The 22,208-nt window shown below is 36.9% G+C and overlaps 1 protein-coding gene across 1 annotated transcript in view; it reads left to right on the top strand.

The window, feature by feature from the left end:
* The window catches only part of FAM98B (family with sequence similarity 98 member B), a 33,023-nt gene extending 17,253 nt beyond the window's left edge, over positions 1-15,770 (top strand). Inside the window, exons 5-8 of the mRNA XM_068965799.1 lie at positions 715-795; positions 2,316-2,432; positions 12,840-13,007; positions 15,028-15,770. Coding sequence (XP_068821900.1) covers positions 715-795; positions 2,316-2,432; positions 12,840-13,007; positions 15,028-15,399 — 738 coding nt within the window. The 3' untranslated portion in view covers positions 15,400-15,770. The remainder of the gene's footprint in view (positions 1-714; positions 796-2,315; positions 2,433-12,839; positions 13,008-15,027) is intronic.
* Positions 15,771-22,208: the final 6,438 nt, after the last annotated feature.

Below are 22,208 nucleotides of genomic sequence, written 5' to 3'. Positions count from 1 at the left end.
GTCGGGAAGATCCCCTGGAAAAGAGAACGGCAGCCCACTCCAGTATTCTTGCCTGGAGAATCCCATGGACAGAGGAGCCTGGTGGGCTGTAGTCCATGGGGTTGGAGAGAGTTGGACACGACTGCAACCTACTCAGCAAAGGTTTTATTTATTTATTTTTTGTCAGGATGTAAGAGTGTGCTGTCCTAAGAATATGAATTTATTTCACATGGAACTTAGATTCTCATAATAAAGTCTTTTGGTAGTTACTTCAGTTGTCTATGTACGTTATTTCTTACTTTGGAAAAGGTGTGCTATAGCTTGGATTAATGTAACTTGCTTCCTTGAGGAAGATACTCTGCATTGTAGTGAAAATCTTTCTTAGTACGTGAAGTGAAGTTGCTCAGTCGTGTCCAACTCTTTGTGACTCTGTGGACTGTAGCCTGCCAGGCTCCTCTGTCCATGGGATTCTCCAGGCAAGAATACTGGAGTGGGTTGCCATTTCCTTCTCCAGGGGATCTTCCCAACCCAGGGATTGAACCCAGGTCTCCTGCATTACAAGCAGACACTTTATCCTCTGAGCCACCAGGGAAGCCCTTAGTATGTGAAGGTATGTTTTAATGATTTCTTGCTAACATTTGATTAATTCTCTGGCATTCACAACATTTTAAGCACGAATAAGATTGTTTTAAATTGGGGATATACATTTTCACAATCTTCTATGTTTAATTTTAGGTGAAAGATACTCTCTCAAAAGTCCAGAAAAATCATGTGGGAAAACCACTGCTGAAAATTGATTTAAATCTGGAACAGGCGGTAAGCCATCCCCCCTTTTTCATTAGTTTTATGTAATTAGCTATATTAATATAGCTTAATTTTATGAATGGACATCTAGATTTTTGCATGCTTTTTAAAAAATTTTATATATATGTTTTTGCTTTAAAAAAATTCATTTATTTTAATTGGAGGCTAATTACAATATTGTAGTGGCTTTTGCCAAATCGACATGAATCAGCCACGGGTGCACATGTGTCCCCCCATCCTGAACTCCCTCCCCACTCCATCCCTCTGGGTTGTCCCAGAACACCAGCTTTGAGTGCCCTGCTTCCTGCATCGAACCCGGCATTGGTCATCTGTTTTACATATGGTAATACACATGTTTCAATGCTTTTCTCTCAAATCATCCTGCCCTTCCTTTCCCATATAATCCAAAAGTCTGTTCTTTACATCTGTATCTCGTGCTGTCTTGTCTGTTCAATTCAGTCGCTCAGTCGTGTCTGACTCTTTGTGACCCCATGGACTGCAGCATGCCAGGCCTCCCTGTCCATTGCCAACTCCTGGAGCCTACCCAAACTCATGTCCATTGAGTCAGTGATGCTGTCCAACCACCTCATCCTCTCTTGTCCCCTTCTCCTGCCCCCAATCCCTCCCAGTATCAGGGTCTTTTCAAATGAGTCAGCTCTTCACATCATGCGGCCAAAGTATTGGAGTTTCAGCTTCAACATCAGTCTTTCCAGTGAACATCCAGGACTGATCTCCTTTAGGATAAACTGGTTGGATCTCCTTGCAGTCCAAGAGACCCTCAAGAGTCTTCTCCAACACCACAGTTCAAAAGCATCCATTCTTGGTACTCAGCTGTCTTCACAGTCCAACTCTCACATCCATACATGACCACTGGAAAAACCATAGCCTTGACTAGATGGACCTTTGTTGGCAAAGTAACGTCTCTGCTTTTTAATATAAAGTCTAGGTTGGTCATAACTTTCATGGCTGCAGTCACCATCTAGAGTGATTTTGGAGCTCAAAAAAATAGCCACTGTTTCCTCTGTTTCCCCATCTATTTGCCATGAAGTGATGGGATTGGATGCCATGATCTTAGTGCCGTCTTGTAGATTTTTTATATTGGAGAATTAAAATGCATTGATATTCTAGAGCAGTAGGTCCTAACGTTTCTTCATTCAGATTTTTAATTTAAAAAAAAATTGACCAAAAGTATTTACGGTGCCTAATATGTTAACATAGTTGTAATTTGAAAAGTATAGTAGCTCAGTGTTAATAAGATGGGAAGTTATTATTTTCTTTCCTTACTGGTCCAGACTACTTTGCAAATATACCTTTCACTTAAATTAATATATTTGATTGAAGATCAGATAAACTAAAAACTGTTGAGTTTAATTTGCATGTTTGATATCTGTTGAATATCATGAATGTTCTATCAATTATCTTAATTATTTAAACAATTTACTGTTAGGTCTTATGGGACCAAGTACCATCTTTTGAATTAGTAGGAAACATTGACCACAATTTTTAAAATTCTTTTATGTGCATAATTTTAGGAAAAACTGGAAAGAATCAATGATGCTCTTTCAAGTGAATATGAGTGCCGCCGGCGGATGTTGATGAAACGATTAGATGTGACAGTGCAGTCCTTTGGGTGGTCTGATAGAGCAAAGGTAAGGCTGTTTTCCCACTTGTGTCCTGTAGGTGGTACTCTGTGACAGCTCATCAGGCTCTCTCGTCTGTTATGTAATGATGCTGCATTTGCACTTTATTGCTCTATCTGAAGTTCTGCCTAGAGCAACTACTGGTCTTAAATAATCCTGGTCTCTGTTCATAGATATGTTCATTCCTGAGTGTATCTCTCACATTTATTTAAAACTCAGTTGTTATGATTTATGCAAGGATACGAGGAAGTCTGGCGTGCTGTAGTCCATGGGGTTGCAAACAATTGTACACGACTGAGCCACTGAATTGAATTGAACTGATACATAAAAGAAGGCATCATATGTGGCAGTGAGATAGATATAATGAGCAACTGGTCAGTTAGGCAGCACTGATGTCTGAACAAATCTTAAAGGTGTCTTAAGGCTGTGAACTGTGTTCCAGTTGAAAAGGGTTGCAGGGTGGGAGCATTCCCAAGTATGAATCTCTTCAGATAGTTTTCTGGAGAGCTGTCATCCATCATTCCCTTTTTATGCCTTTAATCTGTACCCAGGCTTCATCTGGGATCATCCACCCCACCCTGCACTACAGTCTGGAATCACTCCAGACAGTAAGCTGGGACAAATACAGGAAAACATTTGCTTCTCCTCTTAGAGGGATAATTGTCCTATGCTTCTGGATATCCAGTGTCTGAAAATCACTGGTTCGTGTGGATTGTCCAGTTTTATAGTTGTTTCAAGTGACAGGGTAAATCTGTGCCTGTTATTCTGATACTATTATTACATTCTTTAGGTAAGTGGGTGGTTCTTCTGCCCCATATTGTATCAGCTGAGGTCACTTGCGCAGCCTCATTCAGTGGGTACCTGGGCTGGGGTGGGTTGAAACATCTAAGATGGTTGTCTTGCATGTCTGGGTTCTGCTGGTAGCAAGGGGTGCCTCACTTGTCATCTGTGCTCTTAGGTGGTCTTTCTCTCCATTTGGTGCCCTATATTGGTTTCCTGTGGTTGCTGTAACAAACTACCGCAAATTTAGTGGTTTAAACAATACACATGTATTCTCTTACAGATCTCAACATCAGAAGTCCTAAAATGAAGGTATTGGCAGGGTTGCACCTCCTCCCAGACACTGCAGGGGAGATTCTGTTTCCTCGCATTTCCTACTTTCCAGATACCACCTGTGTACCTCAGCTCTTGACCTGATTCTCCATCTTCAAAATTAACTGTGGGATCTTCCAGTCTTTCTCTTTCTGCTTCCATCGTCATATGCCTTCTCCTGTGTCTCGCTTATCAAGATCCTTGTGATTACGCTGGGCTCACCCAGATAATTGATCTCAAGATCCTAACTTAACTTGCATTGGTATCTGCAAGGCAGCATATTCACAGGTTCCAGGGAGGATGGAGACATCTCTGGGGAGCCATTCTATTTACCAGATGTTTTATCTTCCTTTTAATTGATTTTTTTTTTTTCCCCTGCATTGTATTTCTTTACCATATGCTGCTGCTGCTTTTTTCTTCCTTTCCTTTGTTTGTTTTTAAAAATCAGGTATTCGGATGAGTCCTTTTTTTCTGTATTCTTTCACTCTAATGGCTTGTATCCTCCTATTGCAGTTTGGGCCACTTGCATGCCTATCCTTGGGTACTCCACTATTTCCTGGATCCCATGCTCTTCTCTTTCATTGTTTTTTTCCCTCAACCTGCCACAGTAAATGCACAAATAGGGGTGTTTTTCTGAATCCTTACATTATGAAAATATGTTTATTCTGCTGCCACATTTGATTGATAGTTTGGATAAACATAAAATTCTAGGTGGAAAACATTTTTCTCGAAGAATATTGAAGGCATTGCTTCATTGTTCTCTAGCATGTAGTGCTGCTGTTGAGAAACCCAATGCCATTCTCCATTCTTTTGGATGAGCTTTTAGTTTTCTCTGAGAGCTTTTAGACTCTCTTCTCTCTTTCACAGCATATGACAGTCAGGGTCTTTTTTTAACTCATTGTGCTAAACATTAGGTGGGCCTTTCAATTTATAAACTCAAACTTCTATATTTCTTTTATATTTTCTCTTTCTGAAACTCTTATTCAGATATTAGACTTTTTGAGTAGATCCTCATAAGTTGCTTTATTTTTTTTCTCATTTTCGCTTTTCCTTTTTGATTCACTTTCTTGGAATTTTCCTCAATTTTATTTTGTGCTTGTCATTAAATTTTTGTTTCTGCCATCATTTTTTCCTTTGTGGGAATTTTTTTTTCTTCTTGAGTTTTCCTTTCACGTGTTTGTTATTTTTTCTTCTTGTTTTATGACTGTGCTATCTTCTTAAATGGGGATGAAAATTTTTTATAAAAGGTATTTTGTTTTGTTTTTTCCGCTTCAATTATTTCCTATCTCTTCCAGGGCTATTTTTGATTTGTTTTTCTTGGTCTTTGTCTTGTGCAGGCTTTCTTCAAATGCATTATGGTCTTTCGTTGTCCATATTTAAGACAAGACACTGAAAAACTGATTGGGAACTAGTCATTGATCAGGATTGTTGATGTCAGGTTTTGGGGCTGGCTACTGTGAACCGGAAATTTCTAATGCTCACTTGTAGAAGTGTGACTGCTCATTTTTTTAAAGAAAGGAAGCCTCATTTTTTCTGTCCATTATTCTCATTTGGCCAGGGGAGGAGTGGCAGCATGGCAACAATGGTTGGAAGAATAGATTATTCCACAAATAGACTGAGTTAACCCCTATTTTTGGCTCTTGATCTCATTTTCTAATATGTTGGTTCTCTTCTTACCTGTATCCTTCTTTCTAGTCTCTTTATTGTAGTATATGTGTACTTTTTAAATTTAGTATGTGTAATCTGACTCATTTACCTAAAAATACTCCCTGATGTATATACATAGTTTCCTTCCAAACACCTAGCAGACAGATACAAAAAAAAATTAGAGTGATTAGAACAGGATTGTTGGTGAACTATTGTTATTTCACAGGAAAAAAAAAATTTTTTTTAGCATAGTAATAGAATAGCTGTAAGGGAGAGTTGAGTACTGTCTTATGTGTATTTTCTTTCAATAAATATTTACTTAGCACCTCACATTGTTGCACACATTACAATGTACCTGGTTCTGGATGAGCATCTCATTACCTTATATGATGAGATGTAGAACATTTTTAGAATATTTCAGTGTCTGTAATATCAAATTGGCTTCTCAGAAGATTAAAACCTGTTTCTCTTCTGCATGCATACCAGGATAAATTTTAGACATGTGTGTCCATGTGTTTGGAGTAACCGTTGTATGTGAGAAACCTAGATGTTACTCTAAGAGGTCTGAGTTACCAAAGAAGTAGATGACATGATTGCTGACTTAAAGAAAGGAAATAGAATTTAGATATATGCAAAGTATGAGTTTTACTGACCCCTGGAAACTTAATAGAGGTTGTATACATATTGGGTATCCAGTTTAATCTGCTAGAATTTCAATGAGAAAAGGAATTTAGGAATATAAAGAACATTGTGAAAGGTACTGCATTAAAAGTATCTTTAATATACTAAATTGGAGGATATTTTCAGTGTTGTCCTTAAGCTTATAGAAGAATCCAAAATAAATGAGTTTTGCCATGCTGTTTGACCATTCAGAGTGGCACAGACTCATGGTAATGTATACTCTTGACTAGCCTTAAACTTAGAGACTTTGAGAAAATACTTTTAGGAAATACCTTGATATTTTTATCTTGGTGTTTTTGCATCATGTTTTAGGACAAGGAGATTATGTTTTCAGTTTTCTTAATTTTGGAAGATTTTTTAAATGTTTTTTTCTTAGATTATGATCAAATTTTGGCCTTTCATGTCATCCTTTTAAATTGTATATAAGGAGAAGGAAATGGCAACCCACTCCAGTATTCTTGCCTCTAGAATCCTGTGGACGGAGGAGCCTGGTGGGCTACTGTCCATAGGGTCACACAGAGGTGGACATGACTGAAGCGACTTAACATGCATGCATGCATACGCATTTATACCCTGAGTTTTCTTGTTAAATTTAATGTATCTTTATATTATTCTTCCTATTTCATGTGTCTGATATTGTTGAATGATTGATCAACTGTTGTTCTACTGTGTTTAAAATCTTTCCACATTTTATCATATGGATATACTCTATTGATTTTGAGGTTTCCTTTGATTTTGTCTTCTTTGCCTATAATGAAATCCTTGACAACTACATTTTTGTTCATGTACATGATATATTCCTTAAAGTGTAATTTCTTGATCAAAGAATATGCATTTAAAAAATACTCTTCATACACCCTGTGTAGAGTTGCCCTTCAAGAAGATTATACACATTTATTTGTATGGTTAATCTGGTTTCTCTATTACTTTGCTAGTATTGAAATAAAAGTATAATTTTATAGTTTGATTTTTTTTTTTTTTACTGAATATAGTGTGATCATTGTCCCATATCTCTAAAAGTTCTATTTCAATATCCTTTTTTATATTAATTTTTAATTGAGATATAATTCACCATCTTAAAATGTATAATTTAGTGGGTTTTAGTATACTTTATTGGAGAAGGTGATGGCACCCCACTCCAGTACTCTTGCCTGTAAAATCCCGTGGATGGAGGAGCCTGGTAGGCTGCAGTCCATGGGGTCGTGAAGAGTTGGACACGACTGAGTGACTTCACTTTCACTTTTCACTTTCATGCATTGGAGAAGAAAATGGCAACCCACTTCAGTATTCTTGCATGGAGAATCCCAGGGACGGGGGAGCCTGGTAGGCTGCCGTCTATGGGGTCACACAGAGTTGGACACGACTGAAGTGACTTAGCAGCAGCAGTATACTCTCTGAATTATGTAACCATGATCTAATTCTAGAACATTTCCCTCAACCCCAACAGAATTATTCCTTTCAGTGGTCATTCACAGTACCCTCACCTTCCTTTCAGTTCAGTTCAGTCGCTCAGTTGTGTCCGACTCTTTGCAACCCCATGAATTGCAGCATGCCAGGCCTCCCTGTCCATCACCAACTCCCGGAGTTCACTCAGACTCACATCCATCGAGTCAGTGATGCCATCCAGCCATCTCATCCTCTGTCGTCCCCTTCTCCTCCTGCCTCCAATCCCTCCCAGCATCAGAGTCTTTTCCAATGAGTCAACTCTTCGCATGAGGTGGCCAAAGTACTGGAGTTTCAGCTTTAGCATCATTCCTTCCAAAGAAACCTTCCTTTACTATAATCTAGTTTGTCTCTCTTTGGATTTGCCTGTTCTGTGTATGTCATATATATAAGGAATTATACAATGTGTGGCTTTTATGTCTGACTTCTTAGCATAATGCTGTCAAGTTTCATTCATGTTTCCCCACATAACTGCACAATCAGCCTTTTGTGTCTGCAGATGTGAAACCTGTGGATTCCTAAATGGAAATTCACTGTGTCAAAGGTTATGACTCTTAATGGTCTTGATTCACATGGCCAGATTGTTTTTTAGAAATTTTGTATGAATTTAAACTCGTACAAATAAGGTCAATGCCATTTTGGTTTCACTTTAGCCCCTTTAATATTTAGAATATTGTCAATTTTATGGCTAACTTAATGGTTAAAAATGACTAAATTGTTTTCATTTGTTTATTTGTCTTATTAGTAAAGTTGAACTTTTTTTCATAAGCTTATTAGTCATTTGAATTTCCTATTTTTTTGAAATTTCTATTCATGTCTTATATTTTTTTCCCCTGAGGCCTTCCTGTTTTCCTTCTGATTGAGCTTTTTATATATTAAGGAAGTTAGCTAGTTGCTTTATTTGTTGAAAATATTTTCCCCAGTTGTTTTTTCTGTCTTTTGATGTGCAGAAATTGCAGTCTTTGTAACATAGTTAAGATTTTCAGTTTTAAAACTTTAAAAAAAAATAACTCTTTTAAAAAATTTTTTACTTTTTTTTTTTTGGAGTACAGTTGATTTACAATGTTGTGTTTCTCTTGTACAGCAAAGCAAGACAATTATACATATGCCTACATCCAATCTTCTTCAGATTCTGTTCCCATAGAGATCATTATAGAGTACTGAAGAGAGTTCCTGTGTTATATGTAGGTTCTTACGAGTTGTCTGTTTTATGTACAGTAGTATGTATATGTCAGTCCCAGTCTCCCAATGTATTCTTCCCTCCCTTCGTCCTTAATAACCATAAGTTTGTTTTTCTACATCTGTGACTCTATTTCTGTTTTATAAATAGGTTCATTTGTATGATTTTTTTAGATTTCATGTATAAGCAGTATCATATGATACTTGTCTTTCTCTGTCTGACTTAACCTCACGTAGTATGATAATCTCTAGGTCCATCCATGTTGCTGCAAATGATACTAGTTCTTTTATGTGGCTGGGTAATATTCCATTGTATATATACACCATACCTTCTTTATCCATTCCTCTGTTGATGGACATTTAGGTTGCTTCCATGTCCTGGCTGTTGCAAACAGTGCTGCAGTGAACATGGGGGTGCCTGTGTCCTTTTGCATTACAGTTTTCCAGGTATATGCCCTGAAGTGGGGTTGCGGGATCATGTGGTAGCTCTACTTCTAGTTTTTTTAAGGAATCTCCATACTGTTCTCTATAAAGAAAGTGAAAGTTGCTCACTCATGTCTGACTTTTTGCTACCCCATGGCCCATGTAGTTCATGGAATTCTTTAGACCAGAGTACTACTAGAGTGGGTAGCCATAGTAGTGTTAGATTAATTTACATTCCCACCAGCATTGAAGAGGGTTCCCTTTTTTCCATACCCTCTTCAGCATTTATTGTTTGTAGATTTTTTGATGATGGCCATTCTCCCAGTGTGAGGTGATAGCTCATTGTAGTTTTGATTTGCATTTGTCTAGTAGTTAGTGATGTTGAGCATCTTTTCATGTGCTTTTTAGCCATTTTTATGTCATCTTTAGAGAAATGTCTCTTTAGATCTTCTGGCCATCTTTTTTTTTTTCATGTTGAGCTGCATGAGTTGTTTGTATATTTTGGAGGTTAATGACTTGTTCACATTGTTTGCAAATATTTTCTCCTATTGTGTGGGTTTTCTTTTAGTTTTGTTCATGATTTCCTTTCCTGTGCAAGCACTTTTATTTGCCATTCGTTAATTTTTGTTTTCATTACACTTGGTGGTGGAACAAAAAAGATCTTGTTGTGATTTATATCAGAGTGCTCTGCCTGTGTTTTCCTTTAAGAGTTTTACAGTATCCAGTCTTACATTTAGGTCTTCAGTTCATTTGAGTTTATTTTTCTGTATGGTGTTAAAGAATGTTTTAATTTTATTCTTGTACACGTAGCAGTCCAGTTTTCCCAGCACCACTTCTTGAAGAGACTGTCTTTTCTTCGTTGTGTATTCTTGCCTTCTTTATCATAGATTAGATGACTGTAGGTGCTTTCTATCTGTTTGATCTATATACCCTACTAGTTAGCATTGTAGTATAGTCTGAAGTCAAGGAGCCTGATTCCTCCAGCTCTGTTTTTCTTTCTCAAGATTGCCTTGACTTTTTGAGGTCTTTTGTGTCTTCAATACAAATTGTAAGTTTTTTTTCTAATTCTGTGAAAAATGATATCAGTAATTTGTTAGGGATTGCTTTGAATCTGTAGATTACTTTGGGTGGTATAGTCATTTTGAATATTGATTTTTCCAATCTGAGAACTTGGTATATCTTTCCATCTGTTTGTGTCATCTTTGATTTCTTTCATCTGTATCTTACAGTTTTCTGAGTACAGGTATTTTATGCTTTTTGTGCTCACTCAGTCATGTCTGACTCTCTGTGACCCATGGACTGTAGCCCAAAGGCTCTTCTGTGCATGGGATTCTCCCAGCAAGGATACTGGAGTGGGTTGCCATTTCTTCCTCCAGGGGACCTTCCCATCTCAGGGACTGAACCTGCATCTCTTATGTCTCCTGCATTGGCAGGCAGATTCTTTACCACTAGCACCACCTGGGAAGCTCTTAGGCATTTTCATGTGATGGTAAATGAGATTGTTTCTATAACTTCTTTTTCTAGTCTTTCATTGTTAATGGATACGAATGCAAGAGATTTCTGTGTATTAATTTTATATTCTGCAGTTTTGCCAAATTCTTTAAGCTCTAGTAGTTTTCTGGTTGCAGCTTTAGGATTTTCTATGTATAGTATTATGTCATCTTCAAACGTGACAGTTTTACTTCTTTTCCAATTTGGATTCCTTTTATTTCTTTTTCTTCTCTGATCGCCATGGCTAGGCCTTCCAAAACTATGTTGAATAAAAGTGGTGAGAGTGAACATCCTTGTCTTGTTCCTGATCTTAGAGGGAATGCTTACAATTTTTCACCATTGGGAATAATTTTGCTGTGGTTTTGTCATGTATGGCCTTTATTAAGTTGAGATATGTTCCCTCTGTATCCACATTCTGGAGAGTTTTTATCTGAAATGGTGTTGAGTTTTGTCAGAAGCTTTTTCTGCATCTGTTAAGATGATCATACGGTTTTATTCTTCAGTTTGTTAACGTGATATATCAAATCGATTAATTTAACCTATGTTGAAGAGTCCTTGCAGCCCTGGGATAAATCCCACTCAATCATGGTGTCTGATTGTTTTAACGTGTTGTTGGATTTGGTTTGCTAGTATTTTTTTGAGGATTTTTGCATTCATGTTCATCAGTGATATTATCCTGTAATTTCCTTTTTTTATGGTATCTTTGGTTTTGGCATCAAGGTGCGGTCTCATAGAATGAGCTTGGGAGTGTTCCTTCCTCTGCCAAGTTTTTGAAATAGTTTGAGAAGGGTAGGTGTTAACTCTTCTCTAAATGCTTGATAGAATTCACCTGTGAAGCTGTCTGGTCCTGGACTTTTGTTTGTTAGAAATTTTTATATTACGATTTACTAATTCTGATGATCTGTTCATATTTTCTGTTTCTTTCTGGTTCACTTTTGGAAGGTTGTATCTTTCTAAGAATTTGTCCTTTTCTCTAGGTTGTCCATTTTATTGGCATATAGTTGTTCTAGTTAAACAATGAACTTTTGTTATATTTGGAATCCCTTGTTATAGGTTATGCATTATTACTATTACTTTACAAATAGACAACAGTTCATTCCAGCACCATTTAAAAAAATGTTTTCTCATTGATCCTTTTTTATGTTTTAATATTCTTTATTTTTTAGAGCACTTTTAGGTTCATAGCAATATTGAACAGAGGGTTCTGAGATTTCCATTTAGCCCTTGCTTGCACACATACTTAGCCCCATCATCAACATCTGCCACCAGTGTAGTAAATTTTTGCAGTTGATGAACCTACATTGATACATCATTATTATCCAAAGACTGTAGCTTACATTAGGTTTCACTCTTGGTGCTGTACATTCTATGGGTTTGAAAAAATATGCAAAGATGTATATCTACCATTATAGTATCATACAGAGTATTCTCACTGCCCTAAAAATGTTCTCTTCTTTGCCTATTCTTCCTCCCTCCCCACAACCTTTAGCAACCCATTGATATTTTGTATTATCTCTATAGTTTTGCTTTTTTCAGAATTTCATATAGTTGGAATCATACAGATTATTATTTTCAGATTAGCTTCTTACATTTAATAATGGGCATTTAAGTTTCCTCCATTTCTTTTGTCTCACTGATCTTTGATGCTTCCTCTATCATTTATTGTATTCATACATTTATGAGGCCGGGAATCTTAACTGCCTCTTTTGTTTCATTAGTTCATTCCCTCCCCTCAACAAGTTCCATTTAATTAGAGTGAGGTAGGATAGTGTACCTGTACAACCACTCTAAAAGGATGTTTTGAGGATTAAAGAAATGATATTAAATGAAGAATATCATGGCACTTTTAACAAGTCGTCAGTGAATGTAAGTTGTTAAGGCAGTGATGAATAATTTCATATTACCTGTTAATAGATGATAAAACTCTTTACAAAATTGTTTTAGTCATTTCGTACATATTTCATTTCTGAGTTAACTGTAGGTATCCCTTACCTCCCTGCTCCACTAAAAATACATCCCAAGACAACTGCGGTAAATTGTATAAGTTAATTTCAAGGAAGACTGGCAGTACTCAGTGTCCCCATTCAGAAACGTGGTGTTTCTCTCCATCTGTTCAGGCTCTCCCTTTGTTTTGTAGGTTTACTAATGTTTTCTTCTTAAAGTTTCTGTATGTTTTCAGTAGAGCTATTTTTAGGTATTCTGCTCTTTGTTAATATGAGTGGAATCTTTTTTGTGTTACTTTTAAAATGAGTTGTTACGGGTAGTTACATAGTCTTGTAGCATTTGTTGGTCTTTTTTCCCCCTTCATTCTACTTACAGATTATCAGATATTTGAATGTTTTGCTGTTTATTTCTTTGCTTGTGTTTTATCTTTTTTTTTTTTTTCCTGAAGATTGATTGCCATTGCTCTTTCATTGAAATGTTCTCTGGTTCCTTTTTCCCCTGACTTTTGTCATTTAGTTAAAAACAGATGACATAGCAAGAATTTACCAACCTAAGCGTTATGCTTTGTCACCCAAGACAACAATAACCTTGGCACATTTACTTGCTGCCCGTGAAGATCTGTCGAAGATCATCAGGACAAGTAGTGGATCTAGCCGGGAGAAGACAGCATGTGCCATTAATAAGGTTGGTTTTTCTTTTAATACAGTGGAGAAAGAATTTATAATAGCCTTGATTGATGTTTTTACAGATTTAATCCATTTTTCATCCCAGTGAACTCTTAGAAAAGAGAATCAGTTTAGGCTTACTAATGTTTTCTATGTGCATGTTTATTTGAATTTCTGTATTCATGAATCACAGTTTTATCTGAATTAGAGGAATTAAGAATTATTTTTATCAGTATCATTAGCCAGAATTATTTGCCTTCTTTCCAATAATCTTACCATTTTTTGTCAGTAAAAAATCGGTAGGAGTCATTTTGTATACTCACACGTACTCCTTACATCTTTGGTACAGAGGAAAACGTATGTGCTTTGGAGTCATACAGGTTTGGGTTCACATCCAAACTCTTCTGTTTAGTTAGAGAAATCACTTCTGCAATTTAGAAATTGCAAAATCTCTTGGATGTTCCATTTCCTGATTCAGAGTATAGATCCATTTCTCTGACAGTGGTCTTAAATCAATTCGGAGAGTCTGAATTTTTTCCTTTACAACAGTGGCAGCAACAATAAGATAATTTAGAATGTTTATATCAGCTTGTCTAGTATATACTCTTCAGTTAGAGCACTCTATGACAAACTTAAGAGCCAAAAGTCAGAAGTATGGGACTTGGGTAATTTTACAATATCAATTCTCAGTGCAGTGAGAAAGGTGTCCTGTAGCAGAAGATGGTTGTATATAAAGTCAGTTTGCTAATTATCGTTAAGTTAGACACCAGTGTTTGGGCCTTCCTGCTTCCATTTTAGATCAGCCTCCTCTATTCTGAAAGTGTTCTGTTTTTAAATATGTTACTTATATCTTGCATCAAGGTCTTTCTGGATCAAGAGTTCTCTTAAGTGATATTGCCCATCTCTTTTCTGAGTTTGTAATTGATAGTCTAATTATTTGAGGGCAATCTTATTATCGGATCTTGGAACAGCATCCCTGTATATCCACCAACATTGAATGTTTGGTGGAGAGACCAATGAGGATAACAACCAAGAAAAGCTGTTTTTTGGATTTGGTAATTAGGACATTATTGCCAACTTTATAGTGTACTTTGAAGAATATATGTGTACTTTGAAGCTTGTCCAACAGTGAGGAATTTGTACTTTTTTGTCTTCATTTATGATATAAAGTAGTAAAACATGATTTTGATTAGAGGATCAGGAAAGTAGAACACAACTGATTCATAGGTCATTTTGCCTGAGGCACATTTGGCTTTATCTTTACTGAAAGACACTAGCAGGAAATGATTTGCTTCCTATTGGTCTCTGTTCATGGACATATGAAATAGCTCCTTTCTACAGAAATTAAGGTACTTGAAGCAAACTCTTCCTTAGTTTATCCTGTGAAATATTATGAAGCATGGTTAAGGAAGTATATTGTCTTTATTTTTTTAATACTATAGTAACTAGTATCATTGAAAGTTAGCTTAAGTTTCTCATAAAAAAGGGAATAGTTCATTGAAAATCCTTATAGCTCTTTGCAGTTGATAACCTTTGTCTCTGCCTGTATTACACCCACGTGTTATCATATGTACTTCATACTTTGTTGAAATAAAATGTGCTTAGAAATAGTCTTTTATGAGATAGTCTATTACCAAACCAGTGGCAATAGAAAGTCCAGAGTTGTGTGAGTGAATATGGAGTTAAGTTGTATAGGGTATGAAGTTTATGTACATTGTAAATGTTTTGCTAAAAAGTTTTCTTAGTGTGATGGGTACTACATTTGTTATAAAATTTACTAAAAAGGTTTAAACAAGTTCTTAAGTTTCATAAATATTCTCTCACACTGTTTAAAAAACAGCACATTGTGAGCAATTTGTCACACATCACTTTTATATTTTCAATATTAGTTCATATTGCCATGTCTGGTACTTTCATGTCCTAAAATATTTGGCTTCTGTTTCTTTATTAGAACAATAACTTCAGTGTTGCTTGCATCCTTTAAGTAAATTTTGACTTTTGCAATATTGGAAACTGAAAGAAAATATTTCTTTACACAGGTGCTGATGGGAAGGGTGCCTGACAGGGGAGGACGGCCGAATGAAATTGAACCACCACCCCCTGAGATGCCGCCTTGGCAAAAGAGACAGGAAGGCGGTGGAAGGGGTGGTTGGGGTGGGGGAGGTGGCAGAGGAGGTGGTGGGAGTGGGAGAGGTGGTGGAGGGGGGTGGGGAGGTGCTGGGGGAGGGGGCGGGGGGTGGGGAGGTGCTGGGGGAGGGGGTGGTAGAGGAGGAGGTTTCCAAGGCAGGGGAGATTATGGTGGGAGGGGAGATTATGGTGGAAGAGGAGGCTATGGAGGAAGAGGAGGCTATGGTGGAAGAGGTTACGGAGATCCGTATGGAGGAGGTGGTGGTGGATATAGAAGATACTAAAAGCCACAAAATTTAGGTAGCAGTGCTTACTTCTTGATAGGTACATTAGGCATAGTATTCTAAACAACTACTTGAGTGTCATCTTTGAAGTAAACACCATGTTAGATTCCCTGATGGTATCATTCTTGAATTGGCTTGACTATGTAAAAGAACATTGTTTTATATTACTGTTTGATCTCTTAGACAAAGTGATGATTTTTTCCACACTCTGTGTACTCTTGAGCATGTTCTGTCTTTTTAGAAAAGAAAAAAAATGAGGAAAAAATATTTTTAAAAGTGTAAATATATTATTACCATCAAACTTGGAAAATGGAAAGTATTTTATTGTCATGATTGAATTTAGATTGTTACCTGTATTTTATTCAGGTCTGAGACACATAAATGACCCCACTTGTAGTGGAAAGGAATATAAACTTATTGCCTCATCTGTAGTCCTGTGGCTGTTTTGTATTTGTTAATTCTCTTTTACAAAATAGGAAAAGAGACTGATAATTGTGTTCAGTAAGTTGTCATGACTTGTGTTTTTCTTTTATTCTGAGCAATTCCTCTGGCCAGGTTTCTGTTAAAATTCCAGTAATTGAAGCCCAAGTCTATTTTTTGCTACACATATTTATTTTCCAACTGGATTTGAAATCTGTATGATTTTGTTTGACAGAGCAGAATTAAAGACTGAGGTCAGGATTACTGTAAAGGAACAAAGACATGAACCAATTTTACATGGTGTTGTGAGAAAAATTTCTGCAAATTGGTTTCTTCATTTGTGGCATCGCTTTAGGTATCCAAATATTAAAAGGCAAGTTGCTCTGTGCTGTACAGGATTAGGACACTTATATCCAGTTTTATCGATCAAAGGTAGGGCCATGATATCCTTTGGTAATTATGATTCACAGTTAGATTTGGGAAACACAGGGTTAGAGGATGTTTAAATGTGATTTGTTGGTTGGAGCAGTCAAAGGCTTGGGAATCAGGAGTTGTGAATTTAAATCATGGCACTAGCCCAGGGCGCGGGCTGTAGGCTTAAATGGCCATAGCTCTCAGAGATTAATTTGTCTTCTTTTTTCAAACAAGGAATGCGACACTTGAGCCTTCTCAGGTTGTTTTATAAAGACCTAAGTACAAGTCCAATTTGTTGAGAGTTTATAGAGGCCTGTTGTGAAAGATGTAAAAGGTGGCCCAAGTAATGCATTTTTCATATAGTATATAAAGAGAAAAAGATGTAGTCATATAAATTTTTTCAGTTCCACTTTAAAATCTGTAGACTCCTGGTGTAGTAACAACTTTCTGTAGTCTAACCAACTCAAAAGATAGAAAGCTGAGTACCTGTGGACAAATGGATTTGGCAGTGTTACTCTTGTTTTACAGTAAACCCCATGGTAAAATCTAAAATGTTAAAACTTTAAATATTGTGTATACCATAGTCTTGGACATGTCTTTTTCAAGCTAACCCTTCAAAGAAATTTGTTCAGGAGAGGAAAACATAAAATTATTTTATTTGTAAACTTAAAAAAGATTTATATTTATTGAAGAGAGAATTTCATTTGTGATAGTTGAAGAAAAAGTCTTTCCATATAAGGAGCTATGAACTCTGAAAAATGAATAACTTAAAAATATATAAGCAAAGACCGCTGGAGTAAAATATTTCAAAAAATTATTAGTTAAAATATTCATTTAAAAGCTTTAGATTTCTGTTTCATTTCTTTTCAGGAGCTTTAGTCACTGATACAGAATGGGTTTACAAGTACATTCAGCTTTTTTTAAAATCACTAATGGTAGAAAGATTAGTTTATTAATTTCTGTAGGATTTCTTTGTACCTGCATAGGCTTGCTGTTGGGTTATCTGCTTCTCACTGTAAATCTTATCCAAGTTTAGCTCTTGGCTCCTGGAATCATGTTCAAGCTGGAACCACTCTTATTTACACATTCTTAAAAACTTTACTTGAATGAAAAGTAAAGTGGTCCAGACCCTAATATCTTTTTCTTTCCTGTGGGGTAGAGTTTTCATGATAATCTTCTCTTAGCAAAAACTTCTTTTGTAGAAAATTACTAGTAATATCTAGAATAGCAATAAGGTAATTTGGGGCCTTAATGTTATAGGTCATAATGTGAAAATGCTTTATAAATTGAGTGCAGTCAAATGTAGAGTATGGTGAATGGCACTTATATACTTCCTGAAATCTAACACTTTTTTCTGTGCTATCTCATCATCATTCTTTTTGCCTGGTTCTTAATTTTATTTTTTCCTGCCACCTCATTTTCCCTCCCCACTTTTCTTCTCCCTGCCTTGGTCTATCCTGTGGTACCTAATAGCACCTGTAGACATATTATTGGGAGTATCTAGATTAAAGAAGTAACTGATGTCTACCCATGCATAACTACTGCACTGTTACACATAAGCTCTCAAAGATGGAATGAGGTATTTCCTTTTAACCCGTTCCCTTGTTTTTTGCAGATCAAGTAAATCTTGCCTCACTAAACAGAAAAAAATGTTTTAAACCAAAACTATTTCATTACCTTTTTGTGTGTCAAAAGAAGGTATGGCTAACACCCAAAATATTTGAGATGGAAAATGTTCTGAGCAGTGATGCCATCTGTTCCTTGTCAGGGACACAGGGGTGGAAGTATTTGGAATGGGAATTGGAGACAAAGGAGGGGAGGTAGTTTAGTCTCTCCTCTTAAGGGGCAATTGTTATTGTAACTTGATTATTTTCTATGAAGTGTTGAAGTATTGAATTATTTTCTATGAAGATTTGAAAAGACACAAAAGGCAAAGGAGAAAAGGAAAGATACTTTGCATTTGAATGCAGAGTTCCAAAGAATAGCAAGGAGAGATAAGAAAGCCTTCCTCAGTGATCAATGCAAAGACATAGAGGAAAACGATAGAATGGGAAAGACTAGAGATCTCTTCAAGAAAATTAGAGATACCAAGGGAATATTTCATGCAAAGATGGGCACAATAAAGGATAGAAATGATATGGACCTAACAGAAGTAGAAGATTTTAAGATGTGTTAACAATACACAAAAGAACTATACAAAAAAGATCTTCATGATCCAGATAACCACAATGGTGTGATCACACACCTAGAGCCAGACATCCTGGAATGTGAAGTCAAGTGGGCCTTGGGAAGCATCACTACCAACAAAGGTAGTGAAGGTGATGGAATTCCAGCTGAGCTATTTTAAATACTAAAAGATGATGCTGTTAAAGTGCTGCACTCAATATGCCATCAAGTTTGGAAAACTCAGCAGTGGCCACAAGACTGGAAAAGGTCAGTTTTCATTCCAATCCCAAAGAAAGGCAATGCCAAAGAATGTTCAAACTACTGCACAATTGCACTTATCCTACACACTAGCAAAGTAATGCTCAAAATTCTCCAAGCCAGGCTTCAACAACACATGAACCACGAAATTCCAGATGTGCAAGGTGGATTTAGAAAAGGCAGACGAACCAGATGTCAAATTGACAACATCAGTTGGATCATAGAAAAAGCAAGAGAGTTCCAGAAAAACATCTGCTTTATTGATTACGCCAAACCCTTTGACTGCGTGCTGCTGCTGCTAAGTTGCGTCAGTTGTTTCCAACTCTGCGACCATGTAGACGGAAGCCCAGCAGTCTCCCCCGTCCCTGGGATTCTCCAGGCAAGAACACTGGAGTGGGTTGCCATTTCCTTCTCCAATGCAGAAAAGTGAAAGTGAAGTCACTCAGTCCTGTCCGACTCTTTGTGACCCCATGGACTGTAGCCTACCAGGCTCCTCCGTCCATGGGATTTCCCAGGCAAGAGTACTGGAGTGGGGTGCCATTGTCTTCTCCGTTTGACTGGGTGGAGCACAACAAACTGTGGAAAATTATTCAAGAGATGGGAATACCAGACCACCTGACCTGCCTTTTCAGAAATCCATGTGCAGGTCAAGAAGCAACAGTTAGAACTGGACATGGAACAACAGACTGGTTCCAAATAGGAAAAGGAGTACGTCAAGGCTGTATATTGTCACCCTGCTTATTTAACTTATATGCAGAGTACATCATAAGAAATGCTGGACTGGATGAAGCACAAGCTGGAATCAAGATGGCTGGGAGAGATATCAATAACCTTGGATATGCAGATGACACCACCCTTATGGCAGAAAGTGAACAGGAACTAAAAAGCCTCTTGAAGAAAGTGAAAGAGGAGAATGAAAAAGTTGGGTTAAAACCCAACATTCAGAAAACGAAGATCATGGCATCTGGTCCCATCACTTCATGGCAAACAGATAGGGAAACAATGGAAACAGTGACAGACTTTATTTTCTTGGGCTCCAAAATCACTGCAGATGGTGATTGCAACCATGAAATTAAAAGATGCTTACTCCTTGGAAGGAAAGTTAGGACCAACCTAGACAGCATATTAAAAAGCAGAGACATTACTTTGCCAGCAAAGGTCCATCTAGTCAAAGCTATGGTTTTTCCAGTGGTCATGTATGGATGTGAGAGTTGGACTATAAAGAAAGCTGAGCACCGAAGAGCTGATGCTTTTGAACTGTGGTGTTGGAGAAGACTCTTGAGGGTCCCTTGGACTGCAAGGAGATCCAACTAGTCCATCCTAAATGAAATCAGTCCTGGGTGTTCTTTGGAGAGACTGATGTTGAAGCTGAAACTCCTAAGGCTTGACTTAGGCTACCTGATGTGAAGAATTGACTCATTTGAAAAGACCCTGATGCTGGGAGATTGAAGGCCTGAGGAAAAGGGGATGAGAGAGGATGAGATGGTTGGATGGCATCACTAACTCAATGGACATGAGTATAAGTAAGCTCTGGGAGTTGGTGATGGACAGGGAAGCCTGGCATGCTGCAGTCCATGGGGTCGCAAGAGTTGGACACGACTGAGGGACTCAACTAAACTGAACTGATTGAATGCATTCCACTATGGAGTTTGAGTGACTAGAGTCCATCCCCCTGTTCCCCTTCTTTGGTCTAGTTAAACAAAAGTTGCCTGGGGATTAAGGAAAATTCATGGCTATCTTTAATTACTCTAAATGATCACTAATCATGAGCACAAATGAATTGCTCTGGGTGATCTGTACACTAGATTGAACAATCCTTTACCAGTTCCATCCACAGTTTCAAAGTTTCTCTTTTCTTGCTAGTTTTCTTAGAATTGTGGATTTAAAGATGAAAGCCATAGAGAAATGACCACCTCAGACTTGTCTCCTTCATGTTAAGTATTTATAGACTTAATATTTGGGGATCATATTTGGAGATCACTGTCATAATGGAATAAGGTGGGAAATGATTGAATATTTCTATATGTTACTAGTTCATGTTACATATTTAGAAAAATGTATACTGAGTAATTAGTTGCTTTGCTTTTCCTTTCAGGATGCCTGGTTTGGTTAATAGAATTAGGGAGTGGTCTCAGCTGTTGATTATAGTAAAAATTCAGATGAAGCATCTACATGTTTATGAACTAGAAGAAACACAGGACATCTTTGTTGTAGGGAGTCTACTGTCTTTTATCATATAAATATTACACAAAACTTATATTAGGTATCAAAAAAAAACCACCTTTACAATCTGTACATTTGGTTTTTTTCCTTGCAGTTCTTTTACATTATACATCTTTAAACGGAAATTCACAAGTGCCCAGTAAAACAGCAAATCAATTACCAAAGAAAAGAAGTGACACTGTTGTTAATGAAACAAGATTTGTCCCTGTTTTGACGGATAAATATATGCCCAAAGTTATTTCAAGTTGATACAAGATACACAAATTTGTACTGTAGGCTTGACAAAAAATTTGTTCCAGATTATTTCTGTAGATTCCACTAATCCCACACTGCTCAGAGCAAATAATACTGATTTATACACTATACTTCTTTGGCCCTTGCTGGACTGTAAAGACTTGTGGAGAAACTACTGCTTCCTGTTCATTTCAGTGATAAATTCTGGAAGGCCTGAGACCTTCTAGCCATGTTAATTAGACTGCCATGTTAATTAGACTAAGGAGACGGTGACCTTTTGAATTCCTCTAGATTACAAATTATTTACATACACTAACCTGGGCTCTGTATTTTGGATGGGATATAAGAGTGAAAAAAATTCAATGGTGTTTTATAACTCCGCATAAAGAAATTGAGCTATACTGTCTTTGGTTTGTATTAGAGGAAATGAATAAGTAAAGTATTTTAAGGATGACTGTAAACTCATTTGTTCGATATAAGGTAAGTAGCAAAAAGTACTTTATACACGATTATATACCAAGTAGTGGACCTAAACAGCCCTGCCATGGGGATTTCTGAGTTTGGATGTAGAAAAAGGTAAATTTGTGTGTACAGTGCTTTTTTAAAACACTAAACACTAAGTGAAAGCTAGTCATTTGCTTTTTCACTAAAGCTCAGTACAAGGGGGTATGCAAATGGGAACTGGTCTTTCATGAAAGAAACTTCTTAAATGGTCTGAATCCTCCCAGGAAACTATACTGCATATATAGTTTATTTCTGACTAAGACTTGGTGTTGCCAGTTTGGAACTTTTGGTTGTTGAGATTATATTCTTGGCAGTTGGTCAGCTTGTGTATGAATTTTAAGTTAGCTCGGCATCAGGCATCCAGGCATGGAAGGTAAGTTCATGGGCAAAAGAAAAGGATCATATGAATTTTTTTAGAGAGAAATAGAGGCTGACAGAGAAGTTTGTGAACAGTTGCCCAGATAATTAATTGAGCCCATTTATCATTAACCTTCATTAATAGAAAACTCACAGGACTCTTGTGATTTTGCCAAACAATATAATTTACATTATAAGTAATTTCTTATATTGTAACAAACTGAACTTTGTGA

Source organism: Capricornis sumatraensis, chromosome 2 (genome assembly GCF_032405125.1).
Source record: "Capricornis sumatraensis isolate serow.1 chromosome 2, serow.2, whole genome shotgun sequence".
NCBI lineage: Eukaryota > Metazoa > Chordata > Mammalia > Artiodactyla > Bovidae > Capricornis > Capricornis sumatraensis.
Note: the sequence above shows the minus strand (reverse complement) of the source record. Positions and strands in the feature narration are given on the sequence as shown.